The sequence below is a fragment of the Heterodontus francisci genome, unplaced genomic scaffold (assembly GCF_036365525.1).
Source record: "Heterodontus francisci isolate sHetFra1 unplaced genomic scaffold, sHetFra1.hap1 HAP1_SCAFFOLD_410, whole genome shotgun sequence".
Taxonomy (NCBI): domain Eukaryota; kingdom Metazoa; phylum Chordata; class Chondrichthyes; order Heterodontiformes; family Heterodontidae; genus Heterodontus; species Heterodontus francisci.
The window spans coordinates 86006-104499 of NW_027140485.1; the positions used below are offsets into that span (position 1 = coordinate 86006).

Consider the following 18494-nt stretch of genomic DNA (forward strand, 5'->3'; position numbering starts at 1 on the left):
GTGCAATGCACCTTGTCTGGTTTTCTGTATGTAGCAATCAATAAAGGAGTGAATGTTGTACATAAGGCTTCAATGAATCTGATATCCAGTCATGGGCTGTGCAAAGATATTTTCCTATTTATTGAGCTGTACAATATGTAAATGAAGAATGAAAAATACACTCTTTTTTTGCAAGCTAAGTCAATCTCCTAAGAGTGTCTGCTTATTTCCATGTAGTTTGAAGTTCATGATGTGAAATGGATTGTGCAGGCCCTTCACTCTATTAATTACAGTCGAAGTTACCTGGTGCATTCTAAAGCATTACTAAACAGAGTAAAGTATCAACAGTCCATTCACCTTCTCCCAGCGTCCGGAACAACCACCATCCAGTGTCCAGACCAGCCACCCTCCATCGTCCCAGTGTCCAGACCAGCCACCCTCCATCGTCCCAGTGTCCAGACCAGCCACTATCCAATGTCCAGACCAGCCACCATCCCAGTGTCCAGACCAGCCACCCTCGATCGTCCCAGTGTCCAGACCAGCCACTGTCCAATGTCCAGACCAGCCACCGTCCCAGTGTCCAGACCAGCCACTCTCCATCATCCCAGTGTCCAGACCAGCTATCGTCCCATGTCCAGACCAGCCACTGTCCCGGTGTCCAGAACAGCCATCGTCCCAGTGTCCAGACCAGTCACCGTCCAGTGACCAGACCAGTTACCGTCCAGTGTCCAGCCCAGCCACTGTCTCAGTGTCCAGACCAGTCACCGTCCAGTCTCTAGACCAGTCACAATTCTCAATGTATTTTTAAAAATTCATTCCTGGGATGTGAGTGTCATCACATTTATTGCCTATCTCTAATTACCCTGAGAAAGTGGCGTGGCTTTGTCCTTGAACCACTGCAGTCCTTGCGATGAAATTGTGATGGTGTTAAGTAAGGAATTCCAGGATATTGACTCATCAATGATGAAGGAACAGCAATATAAGTCCAAGTCAGGGTGTGTGACTTGGAGAGAAAATGTTTATATGATGGTGTTCCCACAATATTGGTGCTGTTGGGCTTCTCAGTGGTAAAGATTGCAGGGGAGGGAGGTGCTGTTGAAGTATCCCTGAGAAGTTGCTGGAGTGTATCCTATATGTTATACTTACAGCAGCCTTAATGCACCTGAGGTGGAGGGATGGATGTTGAATCTAGTAGCAAGAATTCTGTCTTGGATGTTGCTGAGTGTTAGAGCTGTACCTGTACAGGCAAATGGAGAGTATTTCATTACACTCCTGACTCAAGTCTTGTAGGTGGTGGAGAAAGTTTAAAATGGTAGGAGAAGAGCCACTCAATGGAGAGTTACTCGTCTCTGTCTGGCTCTTGTAGGCATGCTGTTGATATTGCTGGTCTAGCTCAGCTTTGTCAATGGTAATTCCCCAGGATGTTTATAATGGGGGACTTGGTAATGGTTATGCAATTGAAAGAGTAGATAGAATCCTCATAAAATCATACAGCACAGAAGGAGATCATTTGGCCCATTGTGCCTATGCTGTCGTTTTGAAACAGCTATCCATTTATAGCCACTCCGTATAGCCCTGAAAAATTTTCCCATTCAAATAAAGATCCAATTCCCTTTTGAAAGTTACTATTGATTTTGCTTCCACCGTCCTTTCAGGCAGCACATTCCAGATCACAACAACTTGCTATGTAAAAAAATTCTCTTCATCTCAACTCTGGTTCTTTCCCATTTCATCAAAATCCTTCAAAATTTTGAACACCTCTATTAAATCTGCCCTTAACCTCCTCTCCTCAAAGGATAACGATGCCATTGTCTGTAATCTCTCAATATATCTGAAGTTTCTCCTCCCTGGTACTGTTCTAGTAAATTTCTTCTCTTCAAAGTTTAGATATTCTTCCTAAAGTATGATGCCCAGAATTGAATGCAACCAGTGGCTTATAAAGGTTTATAACTCTCTTGCTTTTATACTCTATGCCTCTATTTATAAACCCAAGGAACCCATATGCTTTTTAAACAGCCTTATTAATTTGTCCTGCCACCTTGAAAAATTTGTGTACATAAACCCTTGTGTCTCTGTTCCTGCAGCCCTTTTAAAATTGTACCATTTAATTTATATTTTCTCTCCTCAATCTTTCTTTCAAAACTCATCACTTCACATTTATCTGTGTAAAATTTCATCTGCCATGTGTCTGCCCACATCATCAGTCTGTCCATACTGATCATGGGATGGCTCAGTTCTCTCTTGTGAGAGATGGTAATTGCCTGGCACTTGTGTGTGGTATGATTGTTAACAGCCATTTATCAGCCCAAACCTGAATTATGTCAGGTCTTACTGCATGCAGACATGGGCTGTTGGTTATCTGAGGAATAGCAAATCGAGCTCAACACTGCAATCAGTGAACATCACCACTTCTGACCTTATGATAGAGGGAAGGTCATTGAGTAAGCAGCTGAAGATAGTTGGGTCCAGTTGGCTGACCTGTGGATAACAAACCATCTCAGCCAGCCACCATTACCAATGTTCATTTCAAAATTACTGCCAGCATCTGTTAAAATCTCATTCCAAATCCCTATTCTAGGACCTCCCAGGTGATGTATTTTGGGAGGACTACAAGGCAAGGGAATATACAATGGATGGTCAGACCATAGGAAGTACAGAGGGATCTTGGTGTACTTGCCCATAGATCACTGAAGGCAGCAGCACAGGTAGATAAGGCGGTTAGGAAGGCATATGGGATACTTGCCTTTATTAGCTGAGGCATAGAATATAAGAGCAGGAGGTTATGATGGAGCTGTATAAAACACTAGTTAGGCCACAGCTGGAGTACTGTGTACAGTTCTGGGGCATCACACTATAGGAAGGATGTGATTGCACTGGAGAGGGTGCAGAGGAGATTCTGTGCTGAATAACTCTATGACCCAGTACTCAATATACTTTCTTAATGCCCTTTCCTACACTATTCCCAGTGCACACTCAGTGCCCTTCCCTGCACCATTCCCACTGTTCATTCCAGAATTCCCCAGTGCCCTTTCCTAGACCATTCCCAGGGCTCATTCTGGAATCACCTGTGCCCATCCCTACAACATTCCCAGTGCCTATTCTGGGATCAGTCCATCTGCAATTCCTACACCATTCCCAGAGGTCATTTCTAAATCACTCAGTATACATTTCAACATCATTTGCACTGCTCAGTTCAGAATGCTCAATTGGGTTCTGCCAAGACCATTCCTCTCCAGACTCCATTACAGCCTTCATCCAAACATGAACACAAGACTGAATTTCAGAGATGGGATAAGATTGATTGCCTTTGACATCAAGGCAGCATTCGACTGAGTGCAGCATCAAGAAGCCCTTGTAAAACTGGTCAATAGAAATCAGGGTAAAGCTCTCCAGTGACTGGAGTCATAGTTTGCATGGCCTCAGTCTGGATCACACTTCCCCTATCATGCCACAACATCAACTTGTATTTAGATCATGTATTCAATGCAATAAAATGTTCCAAGGAGCTTCACAAGAGCCTTACACATTTGACACTGAGCACATAAGGTGATATTAAAGCAGATGGCCAGAAGCTTCGTCAAAGAGGTAGGTTTTAAGGGTATCTTAAAGGAGGAAAGAGAGGTGGAGAGGTTTAGGGAAAGAATTAAGAGCTTGGGCCTAGGCAGCTGAAGACATGGCCACCGATGGTGGAGTGATTCAAACTGGGGATGCTCAAGAGGCCAGAATTAGAGGAGTGCCAAAATCTTGGAGAGTTGTGGAGTGGAGGAGATTACAGAGAGAAGGAGGGATGAGGCCATGGAGAAATTTTAAAACAAGGACAAGAATTTTAAACTCGAGGTGTTGCTTATCCAGGAGCTAATGTAGGTCAGTAAGCAGAGGGGTGATGGATGAATTAGGACACGGGCAGCAGAGTTTTGGATGACATTAAGTTTACAGAGGGCAGAATGTGGGAGGCTAGCTCGTAATGTGTTGGAATAGTCAAGTCTAGAGGCAACCAAGGCAAGAATTAGGGTTTCAGTAGCAGATGAGCTGGGGCACGGGAGGAGCAGGGGATGTTACGGAGGTGGAAATAGATGGTCTTAGTTGTGGCACTCATCTGTGGTTGGAAGCTCAACTTGGGGTCAAATATAACACCAAGATTGTGAACAGTCTGGTTCAGTCTCAGTCAGTTGCCAAGGAGAGGGATGGAACCAGTAGCTAGGGAATGAAGTTTGTGGCAGAGACCAAAGACAATGACTTTGGCCTTCTAATATTTAATTGGAGGAAGTTTCTGCTCATCCAGTACTGTACTGGATGTCAGACAAGCAGTCTGATAATTTACTGACAGTGAAGCATTTGAGAAACAACATCACGGGCGGCACAGTGGCGCAGTGGTTAGCACCGCAGCCTCACAGCTCCAGCAACCCGGGTTCAATTCTGGGTACTGCCTGTGTGGAGTTTGCAAGTTCTCCCTGTGTCTGCGTGGGTTTTCGCCGGGTGCTCCGGTTTCCTCCCACATCCAAAGACTTGCAGGTGATAGGTAAATTGGCCGTTGTAAATTGCCCCTAGTGTAGGGTGGTGATAGGGAATATGGGATTACTGTAGGGTTAGAATAAATGGGTGGTTGTTGGTCGGCACAGACTTGGTGGGCCAAAGGGCCTGTTTCAGTGCTGTATCTCTAAATAAAAATAAAAATAATCACAGTGTTATCGTGAAACCAAATTAGATATGGTTCATTACTGTGAGTTCAACTGGGCCGAGGCTGTCCAAATGCACTTCGTGCATAACCCTGACAACCAGGAGACGGGAGACTTTCATCTGTCGATCTGATCTGGATTCAGAGCTCATTTCGAGTGGTGAGTGGCCTGTGTTGAACATACATTATCCTTTACAATTGGTACATTCAGATATGCACATCAACTTGACCTCACCTTAAATGGAAGGTGTTAACTAGGGTAAATAAATATTATACTCAGATTCTGGGTTGTGAGTTTGATATTGACATGGAGGTTGCTTCTCCACCTACTTACCTAAGCCCAGGTGTTGTCATTAACCGCAGCTCTTTGGTATTCCAGGCTGCATGGTGAGAATGCAGTAGTCCATCGGAGTCTCTGTACATATTGTAGTGTCTCTGTGTTTCTTTCAAAAAGAGTGATTTGTCTTTTCAAAAAAGTTCTTTTTATCCTTCCATTCCCCCAAACTGTCCCTGCTACACCATCTGAAATGGCAGACTGCTCCCTGTCAGTCCTCTGACATAGCTGTAACCAGCTGAGATAGCACCCCTTCCCCTTGCGAATTTCCTCATTCGATATGGAAACTCCTTCCCATCAGAAATCAGGAACTGGGTCAGTGGCACAGTGGGGCTACACTGGAAGCAGCTTCCATTTAGCTGCACCTCCTCACTGAAAATAATTACCTACAAAACCAATATGGAAAAAAAAACTGCACCCAGCATTTCATTATTTTTAAAATAATTTCACTGGCAATGAACTCTAGAATCTGTACTCTAAGGAGCTATCCCTTAGTCCCAATCCCCTGCTCTTTCTACATTTGACCCATCTGCCTTTGTGGGCACTTTCAAGAGCTCTCCCCTTAGTCCCATTCCTTTACCCTATTCTATCCATGATAGAACAGTAGGATGGATGAATGGATAGAGTTTTTTCCTTCATCTAACAGGGGATAATGAATGTACGGAGTCCTTTACCTGATCTAACTGTGAAATGGATGGATGGTAAATGGACAGAACTCTTCACTTGGCCCAAATACAACAGATGGATGATGGATGGACAGAGTCAATAGTGAGTGAACTGTCCCAATGCAGGAAAGGACTGGATACATGGATCCTCCTTGTCCTGAACCAACTGTCTGACTGAACCACACCAATGTAATGTGGGTTGGAAAGACAAATTCCTCTTGTGTCTGATGTTGTTGGTTGTAACATACACACATCCAATTACCTATCACTTGCTTCTTCTCATTGAATAACTAGGTGATAAATCAGCTTAGAAGCAGGGAAAGGTAGCTGCATTCTGTTCCTGAGACTTTTGATCCTGCACTAATGTGTGGAAACAAAGACAAAAGAAGTTTGTGCATGTTTGAGGACAGAAGGCATTACAAACAATATCTATTGACAGGCATGGTCTGCCAGACACCAACTGCTTTGCAATGTATCAAAACCAGTGCTCATTTAATGGGAGCAATAGACAAAAGGTTTATTTCATATTTACTGGGTTATCCCAGTTAACTCATGTCAGCTGTACAGGTTTGCCACATGGCTGAATCACCACCTAAAGGAAGAGTTTAAGAGCAGCTATGGAGACTGTGTATGTGTAGTGCATGTCTATGTATGTCTGTACATCTAGTGTCTAGCTGTAGTCCCAGTTTATCTGCTTGCATATGTGTAGTGTCTGTACAAGCATGTCTGTGTATGTAGTGTGCATAGATATGTCTATGTGCAGTGGTGTATGTAGTGTGTATGTCTGTGTGTACATGCAGTCGATGTGTGTGCAGTGCCTGTATAAAATAGTGTGTATGTGTGTGAATGCTCCACACACCACTGACCACCTCCAGGCGCTTACCCATTGTCTCTCGAGATAAGGAGGCCAAAGAAAGAAATGTGTGTGAATGTGTGTGCAGTGTCTAATGAATGAATAGCAATACACAGAATTTCAAAATGATATTGCTACATTTGAACTTTGGGTAGAGAAATGGCAGATGCAGTTTAATACAGAGAAATGTAAGGTTATGATATTTGGCAGAGGGAAGATTGAGGTGGCGAGTGTGTGAATTGGGAATGCATTTAAGGTATGGGAGCAGGAGACAGATCTTGAGGCTTCAGTAGACAGGCCATTAAAACTGTCAGCACAGCAGTTCCAGGCTGTTGAAAAAGCATACAACATGTTGGAGGGGTACAGAGCAAGATATTCAGTTATTGGAGAGTTACAGAAAGGAAAATACGTTATGGGGGTACAGAGAAGAATATTCAGTTATTGAGGGGGTACAGGGAAGGGTATTCAGTTGTTGGAAGGGGTACGGAGAAGGATATTCAGTGACTGGAGGTGGAACAGAGCAGGAGATTCAGTTATTGGAGGGGGCACAGAGAAGGATATTCAGTTATTGGAGGTGGTACAGAGAAGGATATTCAGTTATTGCAGTGGGTACAGAGAAGGATATTCAGTTATTGGACGGGGTACAGAGAAGGGTATTCAGTTATTGGAGGGGGTGCAGAGAAGGGTATTCAGTTACTGGAGGGGGTACGGAGAAGGGTATTCAGTTATTGGAGGTGATACAGAGAAGGGTATTCAGTTATTGGAAGGGGTACGGAGAAGGGTATTCAGTTATTGGAGGTGGTACAGAGAAGGATATTCAGTTATTGGACGGGGTACAGAGAAGGGTATTCAGTCACTGGAGGGGGTACAGAGAAGGATATTCAGTTATTGGACGGGGTACAGAGAAGGGTATTCAGTTATTGGAGGGGGTGCAGAGAAGGGTATTCAGTCACTGGAGGGGGTACAGAGAAGGATATTCAGCTTTTGGAGGGGGTACAGAGAAGGATATTCAGTTATTGGAGGGGGTACAGAGAAGGATATTCAGTTATTGGAGGGGGTACAGAGAAGGATATTCAGTTATTGGAGGGGGTACAGGGAAGGATATTCAGTTATTGGATGGGGTACAGAGAAGGATATTCAGTTATTGGAGGGGGTACAGGGAAGGATATTCAGTTACTGGAGGAGGTACAGAGAAGGATATTCAGTTATTGGAGGGGGTACAGAGAAGGATATTCAGTTATTGGAGGGGGTATAGAGAAGGATATTCAGTTACTGGAGGGGGTACAGAGAAGGATATTCAGTTATTGGAGGGGGTACAGGGAAGGATATTCAGTTATTGGAGGGGGTACAGAGAAGGATATTCAGTTATTGGAGGGGGTAAAGAGAAGGGTATTCAGTTATTGGAGGGGGTAAAGAGAAGGGTATTCAGTTATTGGAGGGGGTAAAGAGAAGGGTATTCAGTTATTGGAGGGGGTATAGAGAAGGGTATTCAGTTATTGGAGTGGGTTAGGAGAATGACTGCATGATTGAACCCAGAACTTAAGGGCATGACGAATGAGCAAAGATTGCCTTCCCTGAGACGTGAGAAAAGAGAAGATTGAAGGGGAATATGATATTCTGAAAAGTTTGGACAAATTGGATCAGAGTAAAGTTTTCTGCTGTGCACAGAATTTAAGCACAAGGTTGACATTTACAAAGTAAGGAGAATAACAGAAAATAGATTTTTTTTAAAAATAAAAGGTTGATAAGTGTATGGAACACACTACCAGCACAGGCATTGGCACCAGAATGGGTTTCAATGATTTTCCAGAGAAATTGGACAATTTCCTGTCAACCAATGGGATTCAGGGTTATTAGAAAGACATCAAAACAATAATGTGGATGGAGGTGGAGTGGGTGCTACATTGCCTGAAGGATTTCTCCAGTATGTATGTCTGTATGTATGTCTGTATGTACAGTGGGTGTATATGAGTGTGTATGTGCAGTATCTTTGTGTGCAGTGGGTGTGTATCTGCAGAGTTAGAGTGTGCATATGTCTGTATATGCAGTGTATGTGTACCTGTAAATGAACTATACCATCAACATTGTTTGTCAGAAGTCTTATAAATCTGAGAGTTGTAAGCACCTTTTGATTCACTGTGAGATTTCTTTTCAGAGTTCAAGTGAGACTAGAGCTTCAAATATTTCAGTGAATACCAACAGCTTCCCATCATTGCTGTACAATCAAAATAGTGTCAGAATGAAAGGAGGGGCCACTGTGGAGTGTATGCTGGTGGAAATCTAGCATTTGCCAAATCCTATACTCTGTACAACCAATTAATTTCAAATAAAGTCTGTAAGTGCACCAGCAATATTTCTGTTAGCACTACATGTACATTCAGAGATCAATCCACAATAATCAATGTCAAAAATGTAGGTTAATCCACACAATTACTGAAGGTTGGAACATCTTTGTCTTCACAGAATAATAGAAAAAAAGTAAACAGGCTTAGCCTGCATGCAGGGATCCCTGTTTGAAGTGTCTGGTACTGAGTGAAGCATCAGGCAGTACCAGGGCTGTTCCAATCATACAGTCTGCTTTTGTACAGGAACTGCTGGAATTTCAGAGATGTTAGCTGACCAATAAAAGCATGTTTTCCTACTTAATTCAGCACCAAACCAATTCAGAAGAAATCAGGATTTGCCCTAAAATAAAAATAAAATACTGTGGATGCTGGAAATCTGAAATAACAATAGAAAGTGCTGGAAGCACTCAGCAGATCTGGCAGCATGTGTGGAGAGAGAAGCAGAGTTAACTTTTCAGGTCTGTGACCCTTCATCAGAACGGTCACAGACATTTGAGGTCATAGACCTGAAACAGTAACTCTATTTCTGTCTCCACAGATGCTGCCAGACCTGCTGAGTATTTCCAACACTTACTGGTTTTATTTCAGGATTTGCCCTGTTCTGCTTCCCTCCTGGGGTCATTCATTGTGGGGGTACATCCTGCCCTTTTAGGAGCTCTCGCCTATACTGACTCAGGAAGGCCAGAGTTCATCAGGGAGAACAAGAAACTCAAACTTAGAAGAGGGCAACAGATTGGAAAAAAAATTACCAGTGCCACTGGTTTGTTAGCAGATTCGTCAGTATGTTCAAACAGACTGTACCTATCTCATTCCTCAATCACCCAACCCAAGACTGCCATAGATCAAGTGAAATTTGTTATGATCATAACCAAACTTCCAAAATTGGGCCCAGATTGTGACGTTTGGGAGGCAAATACTGGGATTGATGTTATCTTGTGATTATCAATGGATGCTTATTATATTATTTGAAGACATCACTTCATATCCCAGATGGCCACAACTGCTCAGCAGCCTGATCCTATACTCCCACAGGAAACCCCGAGCTGCAGTAAAGCCTGTCCATGATCTCAGGTAAGCATATGCAGTACACTGAAACATCATGTCTTAATAACAAAGCACTACTAAGCTATAAGGATGATGTTTGATATGTTCATACCACTGGAAACAACAGCTTGTGCGATTGCTAACATTCTGCAGGGAATGGTTGACATGGCGCACTAATACAGGTTCTGCTGCTGGGTCAATCCCACAATGAGCAAATGAGACTTGATGAGAATCCAGTATCTCTGCAATTCAATGATGCGTTGTTTTGGACCGTCTTGTGCTCCTGCTAGTACACACAAAGATCTGGGAATTTCATCTCATAAACTGGCACTGAACGGGACTGTGTCTGGCCATAACTAGCTGTGATCGTGCCTGATGGGCTGGGAGGTGGTCTAGAAACAAAAAGAGAAACTTTTAGAAAAGTCAAATTGAGTGAGTGGACTCACAGCCATTCTCTGAAGTTATAAAGATCACATTGCAAACCAGTAACAGTTCTTACATTATCAGGTATACAGCTGTACCACATAGAGAGATAAAGGCAAATCTACAGGTTACATACAAAGGGAACACAAGAACACAAGAAATAGGAGCAGTAGACCATATGGCCCATCGAGGCTGCTCCGCCATTCAATATGATCATGGCTGATCTTGGGCTTCAATTTCACTTCCCTGCCAGCTCCTCATATCCCTTAATTACCTGCGAAACCAAAAATCTATCCCAGCCTTAAATTTCTTCGATGATGGAACATCCACAACCCTCTGGGGTAGAGAATTCCAAAGATTCACAACCCTTTGAGTGAAGTAATTTCTCCTCATCTCAGTCCTAAATGATCGTCCCCTTATCCTGAGACTGTGTCCCTGTGTCCTAGATTCCCCGACCAGCAGAAACAATCTCTCAGTGTCTACCCTATCAAGCCCTTTCAGAATCTTGTATGTCTCAATTAGATCACCTCTCATTCTTCTAAACTGCACAGCATGTAGGCCAAATTTACTCAGCCTCTCATCATAGGGCAACCTCCTCATCCCAGGGACTAATTTAGTAAATCTTCGCTTCACCGCCTCCAGAGAAAGGATATCCTTTTTTAAATGTGGAGACCAAAACTGCACACAGTATTCCAGGTGCAGTCTCACCAAAGCCCTGCACAATTTTACTAAGACTTCTTTATTCCTGATTTGCCTTCCTAATAGCCTGCTGCACCTGCATGTTAACTTCGTGTGTTCCTTGTATGAGTACCCCCAAGTCTCTCTGAACATCAACACTTACCAGTTTCAGACCTTTTAAAAAATATTCTGCTTTTTCTATTTTTATGACCAAAGTGAACAACTTCACGCTTCCCTACGTTATACTCCGTTTGCCATCTTATTGCCTGCTCACTTAACCTGTTTATATCTCCCTGCAGCCTCTCTACGTCCTCCCCACAGCTCACCTTTCCAAGAAACCTTGTATCATCAGCGATCTTAGATGCATTACTCTCTGTCTCTTCATCTAAGGCATTGATATAGATTGTAAATAGCTGAGGCCCCAGCACTGATCCTTGTGACACCCCACTATTCACTGCCTGCCAACTTGAAAATGCCCCATTTATGTGTCCACTTTCTGCTAACCAATTCTCTATTCAGGGTTATGGAAGGTTTCCAGGAAGGAAGCTTGAAGTGTTCAGTCTGAGTAGGGTCAGGGACGATTAGACATGTTTATGGGGTGAAAAGGGACTGAGGGATACGGGGGGAAGTGGGTCGGTGGAGGTGAGGGATATGGGGGGAAGATGGATTTGTGGGGTTGAGGAAGGGATATGTTATTTGGATCTTATCAAGGTCACAAATGACATTCTAGATAACTATGACTGTTCTACATGATGTTTTGGTAAACCATCCCTCCCTGTCCTTTTCGATCTGTCTGTAGTCTTTGACATGGTTGACATACCATCCTCCTGCAACACCTCTCCACCATCATCCTGCTGGGTGGGACTGTACTTGCCTAGTTCCATTTTTATGAAGGGTCACTGACCTGAAACGTTAACTCTGCTTCTCTCTCCACAGATGCTGCCAGACCTGCTGAGTATTTCCAGCACTTATTGTTTTTATTTCAAATTTCCAGCATTTGCAGTATTTTGCTTTTATTATAGCCAAAGAGTCAATGGCCTCTCTTCCTGGTCCCACTAGCACTATTTCTAGTGTCCCCCCTGATCTATCCTTAGCCCCTTTCTATTTTTCATCTACATGCTGCCCCTTGGCAACATCATCTGAAAACACAGGATCAGCTTCTACTTGTAAGCTTACGACACCCAACTCTATCTCACCACCATCTCTCTTGCCCCCTCCTCTGTCTCTAAATTATCAGACTGCTTGTCTGACATTCAGTACTGGATAAGCAGAAATTTCCTCCAGGGAAAACCAAAGCCATTGTTTTCAGTCCCCGCCAAACTCTGTACCCTAGCCATTGACTCCATCCCTCTCCCTGGCAATTGTCTGAGGCCGAACCAGATTGTTTGCAACCTTGGTATCATAGTTGACCCTGAGATGCATTTCCGATCACATCTCTGCGCCATCACTAACACCGCCTATTTTCACCTCTCTTTCTTTTGGGCCTCCTTATCTCGAGAGACAATGGATAAGCGCCTGGAGGTGGTCAGTGGTTTGTGAAGCAGCGCCTGGAGTGGCTATAAAGGCCAATTCTAGAGTGACAGGCTCTTCCACAGGTGCTGCAGAGAAATTTGTTTGTCGGGGCTGTTGCACAGTTGGCTCTCCCCTTGCGCCTCTGTCTTTTTTCCTGCCAACTACTAAGTCTCTTCGACTCGCCACACTTTAGCCCTGTCTTTATGGCTGCCCGCCAGCTCTGGCGAACGCTGGCAACTGACTCCCACGACTTGTGATCAATGTCACAGGATTTCATGTCACGTTTGCAGACGTCTTTAAAGCGGAGACATGGACGGCCGGTGGGTCTGATACCAGTGGCGAGCTCGCTGTACAATGTGTCTTTGGGGATCCTGCCATCTTCCATGTGGCTCACATGGCCAAGCCATCTCAAGCGCCGCTGACTCAGTAGTGTGTACAAGCTGGGGATGTTGGCCGCCTCGAGGACTTCTGTGTTGGAGATACGGTCCTGCCACCTGATGCCAAGTATTCTCCGGAGGCAGCGAAGATGGAATGAATTGAGACGTCGCTCTTGGCTGACATACGTTGTCCAGGCCTCGCTGCCATAGAGCAAGGTACTGAGGACACAGGCCTGATACACTCGGACTTTTGTGTTCCGTGTCAGTGCGCCATTTTCCCACACTCTCTTGGCCAGTCTGGACATAGCAGTGGAAGCATTACCCATGCGCTTGTTGATTTCTGCATCTAGAGACAGGTTACTGGTGATAGTTGAGCCTAGGTCGGTGAACTCTTGAACCACTTCCAGAGCGTGGTCGCCAATATTGATGGATGGAGCATTTCTGACATCCTGCCCCATGATGTTTGTTTTCTTGAGGCTGATGGTTAGGCCAAATTCATTGCAGGCAGCCGCAAACCTGTCAATGAGACTCTGCAGGCACTCTTCAGTGTGAGATGTTAAAGCAGCACCTCTATAACATCCCTAACTCCATTCCTGTTTCAGCTTATCTGCTCCTGAAGCCCTCATCCATTCCATTGATACCTCTGGACTTGACTATTCCAATGCACTCCTGGCCAGTCTCCCACATTCTACCTTTTGTAAATTTGAGGTCATCTAAAACTCTGCGAACCGTGTCCTGACTTGCATCAAGTCCCATGCAACCATCACCCCTGTGCTCGCTGACCTACACTGGCTCTGGGTTAGGTAATGCCTTGATTTTAAAATTCTCACCCTTCTTTTTAAAATCCCTCTACTGCCTCGCTCCTCCCTATCTCTGTAACCTCCTCCAGCCCTACAATCCTTCAAATATCTGCATTCCTCCAATTCTGGCCTTTTGGCATCCACCATTGGCGGCCATGCCTTCAACTACTGAGGCCCAAAGCTCTGAAATTCCACTCTCCCTCAACCTTTCCTTCTTTCCCTTTTTAAGAGGATCCTTAAAGCCTACCTCTTCACCTGCCCTAAAATCTCTATGTGGCTCTGTGTCAAATTTTGCTCAAAACACTCCTGTGAAGCACCTCAGACATTTTACATTCAAGGCACTACATAAACACAAGTTTTTCTTGAAAGAGTGGGTAGGTGGGGATTGAGGGAGAAAAGAAGGAAAGGAAGCAGAGAGAGGGAAAGGAGGGAAAGGGAGGGAAAGGAGGGAATAAAAAGGAGGGAAAGGGAAGGAAAGGGAAGGGAAAGGAAGGGAAAGGGATGAAAGGGAGGGAAAGGAAGGGGAAAGGAAAGGAAGGGAAAGGGAAGGGAGAACACATTTATATAGCATAATTGATATTGCAGCCTGTTACTTTGCAAGCAGAGCCTCTTTTATGTTGGTAATTGCAGCAGCCAATATTCAAACAGCAACATCCAACTAGCAGCAAATGAGATAAATGACCAGTTAATTGGTCTGATGGTATAAATATTGGCTAGAACAGCGAGAACTCCCTGCTCATCTTTGAATAGAGGCATGAAAACTTGGGCCCACTTAAAGCAGTTTAACATCTCATTCAAAATTCAGCACTTTTGACACTGCAGCATTCTTTACCCATGGCACTGGGTTATCAGCCTAGATTATGTGCTCAAGTACTATACAACCTCCTAACAACAGAGCTAAGAGTGCCAATATCCAAGTCCACCATCTTCATCAGTGAAGACTATTCATTCCTGATTTTCCATTATATTCCATTGAATTTATTCCCGATGGGACTTGTCCCACCTTGTCTCACTGTTCTTTGCACGCTGCTGTGAGGCATGTTTCTCGTTGTGCTTATCTATTCTCCTCTGACATCTGCTAATAATTAATTAAGTTATTTTTTGCAAAAGGTTGAGCCTGCAAACTGTTCAATTCTTGTTCCTTATTCTTGACCTCTGGTGTCATCTTGAAGCTTTCCTTACTTCTCTCACTTCCTTTTTCCCTCCCTTACAACTGGTTTAGAAAGTTCCAGTAACTTGCTTTCTCACACTAGTGTGCTGGTTATGACACTAGATTACTAATCCAGAGAATTAAGTTCAGATCCCACTATGATAGTTTGAGAATTTGAATTCAGTTTCAAGAATCTGGAAATAAAAAGCTGGTCTCAGTAAAAGTGAGCATGAAGCCATCAAATTGGCGTAAAAATCCAACAGGTTCGCTCATGTTGTTTAGGGAAGGAAACCTGCCGTCCTTACCAGGTCTGGCCAGCATGCAACTCTATACCGGGGTGTCCAACCTTTTTGCGTGGGGGCCACATTACAATTTTTGTCCTACATAGTGGGCCGGTGAGCAAATTTCAGAAAGGCGTTAAAAATTTATTTTACTATTAATCAAAGTTTACTATTAATCATAAAGGCGGGGCTAAAGAGTGGCAAGTCGAAGAGACTTAGCAGTTGGCAGGAAAAAAGACAGAAGTGCAAGGAGAGACCCAACTGTGTAACAGCCCCGACAGCCAATTTTATCTGCAGCGCCTGTGGAAGAGTCTGTCACTCTAGAATTGGCCTTTATAGTCACTCCAGGCGCGGCTCCACAATCCACTGACCACCTCTAGGCGCTTACCCATTGTCTCTTGAGACAAGGAGGCCAAAGAAGAAAGGAAATCAAAACAACAAAAAATGTGCATTTTTGCAAACAAGCTTTAAATGAGAAGACTAATTTATTAACTTACTTGCTCATCACTATGTTGAACACTGATTTAGTGAGATATTTGGCATTGTTTTTTCTTACATAAGTAGTTAATGTTTGCCCGCACACTTCATGTAGCAATGTGGAGCATTCCAGATGGATGTCCATCTGTCAGGAGTGATCTTGATCTCTCTCTCGCCCTCTCTTTCGGAGTGTGTGGTCTCTCTCCCACCTCTCTGTCTGTCTCCCTCTCTCTGACTCCCTCTCCCCCTCTTGTGCATCTCTCTCTCTCTCTCTCTCTGCTTCTCTCCCTCCTTTGTGTCTCTGTCTCTCTCTCCCCCTTCTCTGTGTCTGATTCTCTTTTTCTGTGTGTCTCTCTTTTTCCCTCTCTGTACCTGTCTCTCTCTCTCCCTCGTCCCTCTCTCCACACCTCCCCCCCCACTCTGTGTCTATGTGTGTGTCTCTCTCTCCCCCTCTCACTGTCTGTGTTTCTCTCTCCCTACCTCGCTCTCTCTCAGGGACAGACACCAACATGTTGTACCATGGACATCTGACAAAATTATTGACTCAGCCAAGGACATGAGGGAAATTAATCTGCATATAAAGTGTACAGGCAACCTGGCAATGTTTTTACTTGCACATCAGTCAATGTCTACCCACACACTTGATGTAGCAATGCAGAGAATTTGGATAGTTGTCCATCTGTCAGGAATGATTAGGCTCTCTCTCCTTCCTTTTTTAGGTCCATTTCCTTCTCCCCTCTATGTGTCCATCTCCCTCTCCCCTCTCTATGTGTCCATCTCCCTCTCCCCTCTCTGTGTGTCCATCTTCCTCTCCCCTTTCCATGCCCATCCCCTCTTCCCTGACCTGTGTCCAGCTCCTCTTCCACCCCACTGTCCAGCCCACTCTGTGTCCATTCCCCACTTCCCCCAACCCCTGCTCCCTGGGCTGGTGCTTGTTTAAAGGGCTGCCTGACTCTCAGTGGGATCCCTCTGCGCCATGCCTCTGGCTGTGTGCTGGCCCACCTCCTGCTCGCCCCCACCCCTCCACCATTCCTGCTCACTCCATGAACTGTGCAAAGACGGCCGATCCCAGTGCGCCTGTGCCGCGAGCCACCAATGAGCACCCAGCCCGCCCAGGCAGCCGGCTGTCAGTCAGAGACACTGAGCAATCAGAGACAGGCGACCACACAGGTCCCACCTCTGCCTGACGGACCCTTTACTCGGAGAGCCATCAATCAAAGCCCAACCATGGCCAGTCCCTGTCAGTCAGAGGATTGGCGGGCCTCTCGGAAACAATGGACCTCAACAGTTTTTGCCACGGGCACTGGTGTCTGTGTACAGACATGCTACTGACATCAAATGCATCTTCCCCTCCCTTCCCGTCAGCATTCCAAAGGGATCATTCCCTCCGTGACACCCTGGTCCACTCCTCCATTACCCCCACCACCTCGTCCCCGTCCCATGGCACCTTCCCCTGCAATCGCAGAAGGTGTAATACCTGCCCATTTACCTCCTCTCTCCTCACTATCCCAGGCCCCAAACACTCCTTTCAGGTGAAGCAGCAATTTACTTGTACTTCTTTCAATGTAGTATACTGTATTCGCTGTGCACAACGTGGTATCCTCTACATTGGGGAGACCAAACGCAGACTGGGTGACCGCTTTGCGAAATACCTCCGCTCAGTCCGCAAGCAGGATCCTGAGCTTCCGGTTGCTTGCCATTTCAACACTGCCCCCTGCTCTCATGCTCACATCTCTGTCCTGGGATTGCTGCAATGTTCCAGTGAATATCAACGCAAGCTCGAGGAATAGCTTCTCATTTACTGATTAGGCACACTACAGCCTGCCGGACTGAACATTGAGTTCAATCATTTCAGAGCATGACAGCCCCTCATTTTACTTTTATTTTTAGTTATTTTTTCTTTTTTACAACTTTTTTTTCATGTTTATTTAATTTCATCTTAGTTTGTTCAGTTTGCTTACCCACTGTTTTTTTTTCATGTTTGTACTTGCTGCTGTTCAACCTTCAGTCCATGAACACCCTATCTGTACTAATGCTTTGTCTTTCAACACACCATTAACGTATTGTTTGCCTTTGCTCCATGACCTTTTGGTCAGCTATGTGGCCTTGTCCAATCTACACCTTCTCCTTTGTTATCTTTTGCCCCACCCCCACCTCACTTGCCTAAAACCTTTGACATTTCTAATATTTGCTAGCTCTGAAGAAGGGTCACTGACCCGAAACGTTAACTCTGCTTCTCTTTCCACAGATGCTGCCAGACTTGCTGAGTGGTTCCAGCATTTCTTGTTTTTATTTCAGATTTCCAGCATCCGCAGCATTTTGCTTTTATATTATTATTATGCTACCGACACCTGCTCTCTCTCCTCCCTCTCTCTGTCTCCCTCCATCCCCTCCTCAATCCCCCTCCTCAATCTCCCTCCTCCCTCTCCCCGCCCCCTCCTCTCCTCCCCTCCTCCCTCTTCTCCTCCCCTCCTCCTCTTCCCCTACTCTCTCTTCCCCTCTCTCCCCCTCCTCACCCTCCCTCTCCCCCCTTCCTTTCCCCCCTTCTCCCCCTCCCTCTCCCACCTTCTCCCCTCTCCCTCTCCCCACTTCTCCCCCTACCTCTCCCCACCTTCCCTCTCACCCCCTCCCCCCCGCTACTCAAACTGCTAATCCCTCCATTGTACAGCTCCAAAGTTTGATTGTCTATTTCCACTGGGCTCAACAAAACTGATGATGAGTTGATCCACAATTCTCCGCAGTTTTCTGAGATTTCATCGGAGCTTTTCAAACATTTCATAGTGCAAGGTGAGTGAAGAACAGAAGGTCCCACATGACCTACCTTATGGTTATCTCAAATATTTGATTCAGTTTACTCTGCAGAATGGTCGCCTGAAATGAGAGGAATGAGAATCACAAAGT

The 18494-nt window shown here is 44.9% G+C and overlaps 1 protein-coding gene across 1 annotated transcript in view; it reads right to left on the bottom strand.

Moving 5' to 3' along the window:
* Positions 1 to 10181: 10181 nt before the first annotated feature.
* The window catches only part of LOC137359987 (protein EFR3 homolog B-like), a 257272-nt gene continuing 248959 nt past the window's right edge, over positions 10182 to 18494 (bottom strand). The window contains exons 22-23 of the mRNA XM_068025582.1: positions 18415 to 18464; positions 10182 to 10287 (exon numbers count right to left, since the gene is read on the bottom strand). Of these exons, the coding sequence (XP_067881683.1) occupies positions 10182 to 10287; positions 18415 to 18464 (156 nt within the window). The remainder of the gene's footprint in view (positions 10288 to 18414; positions 18465 to 18494) is intronic.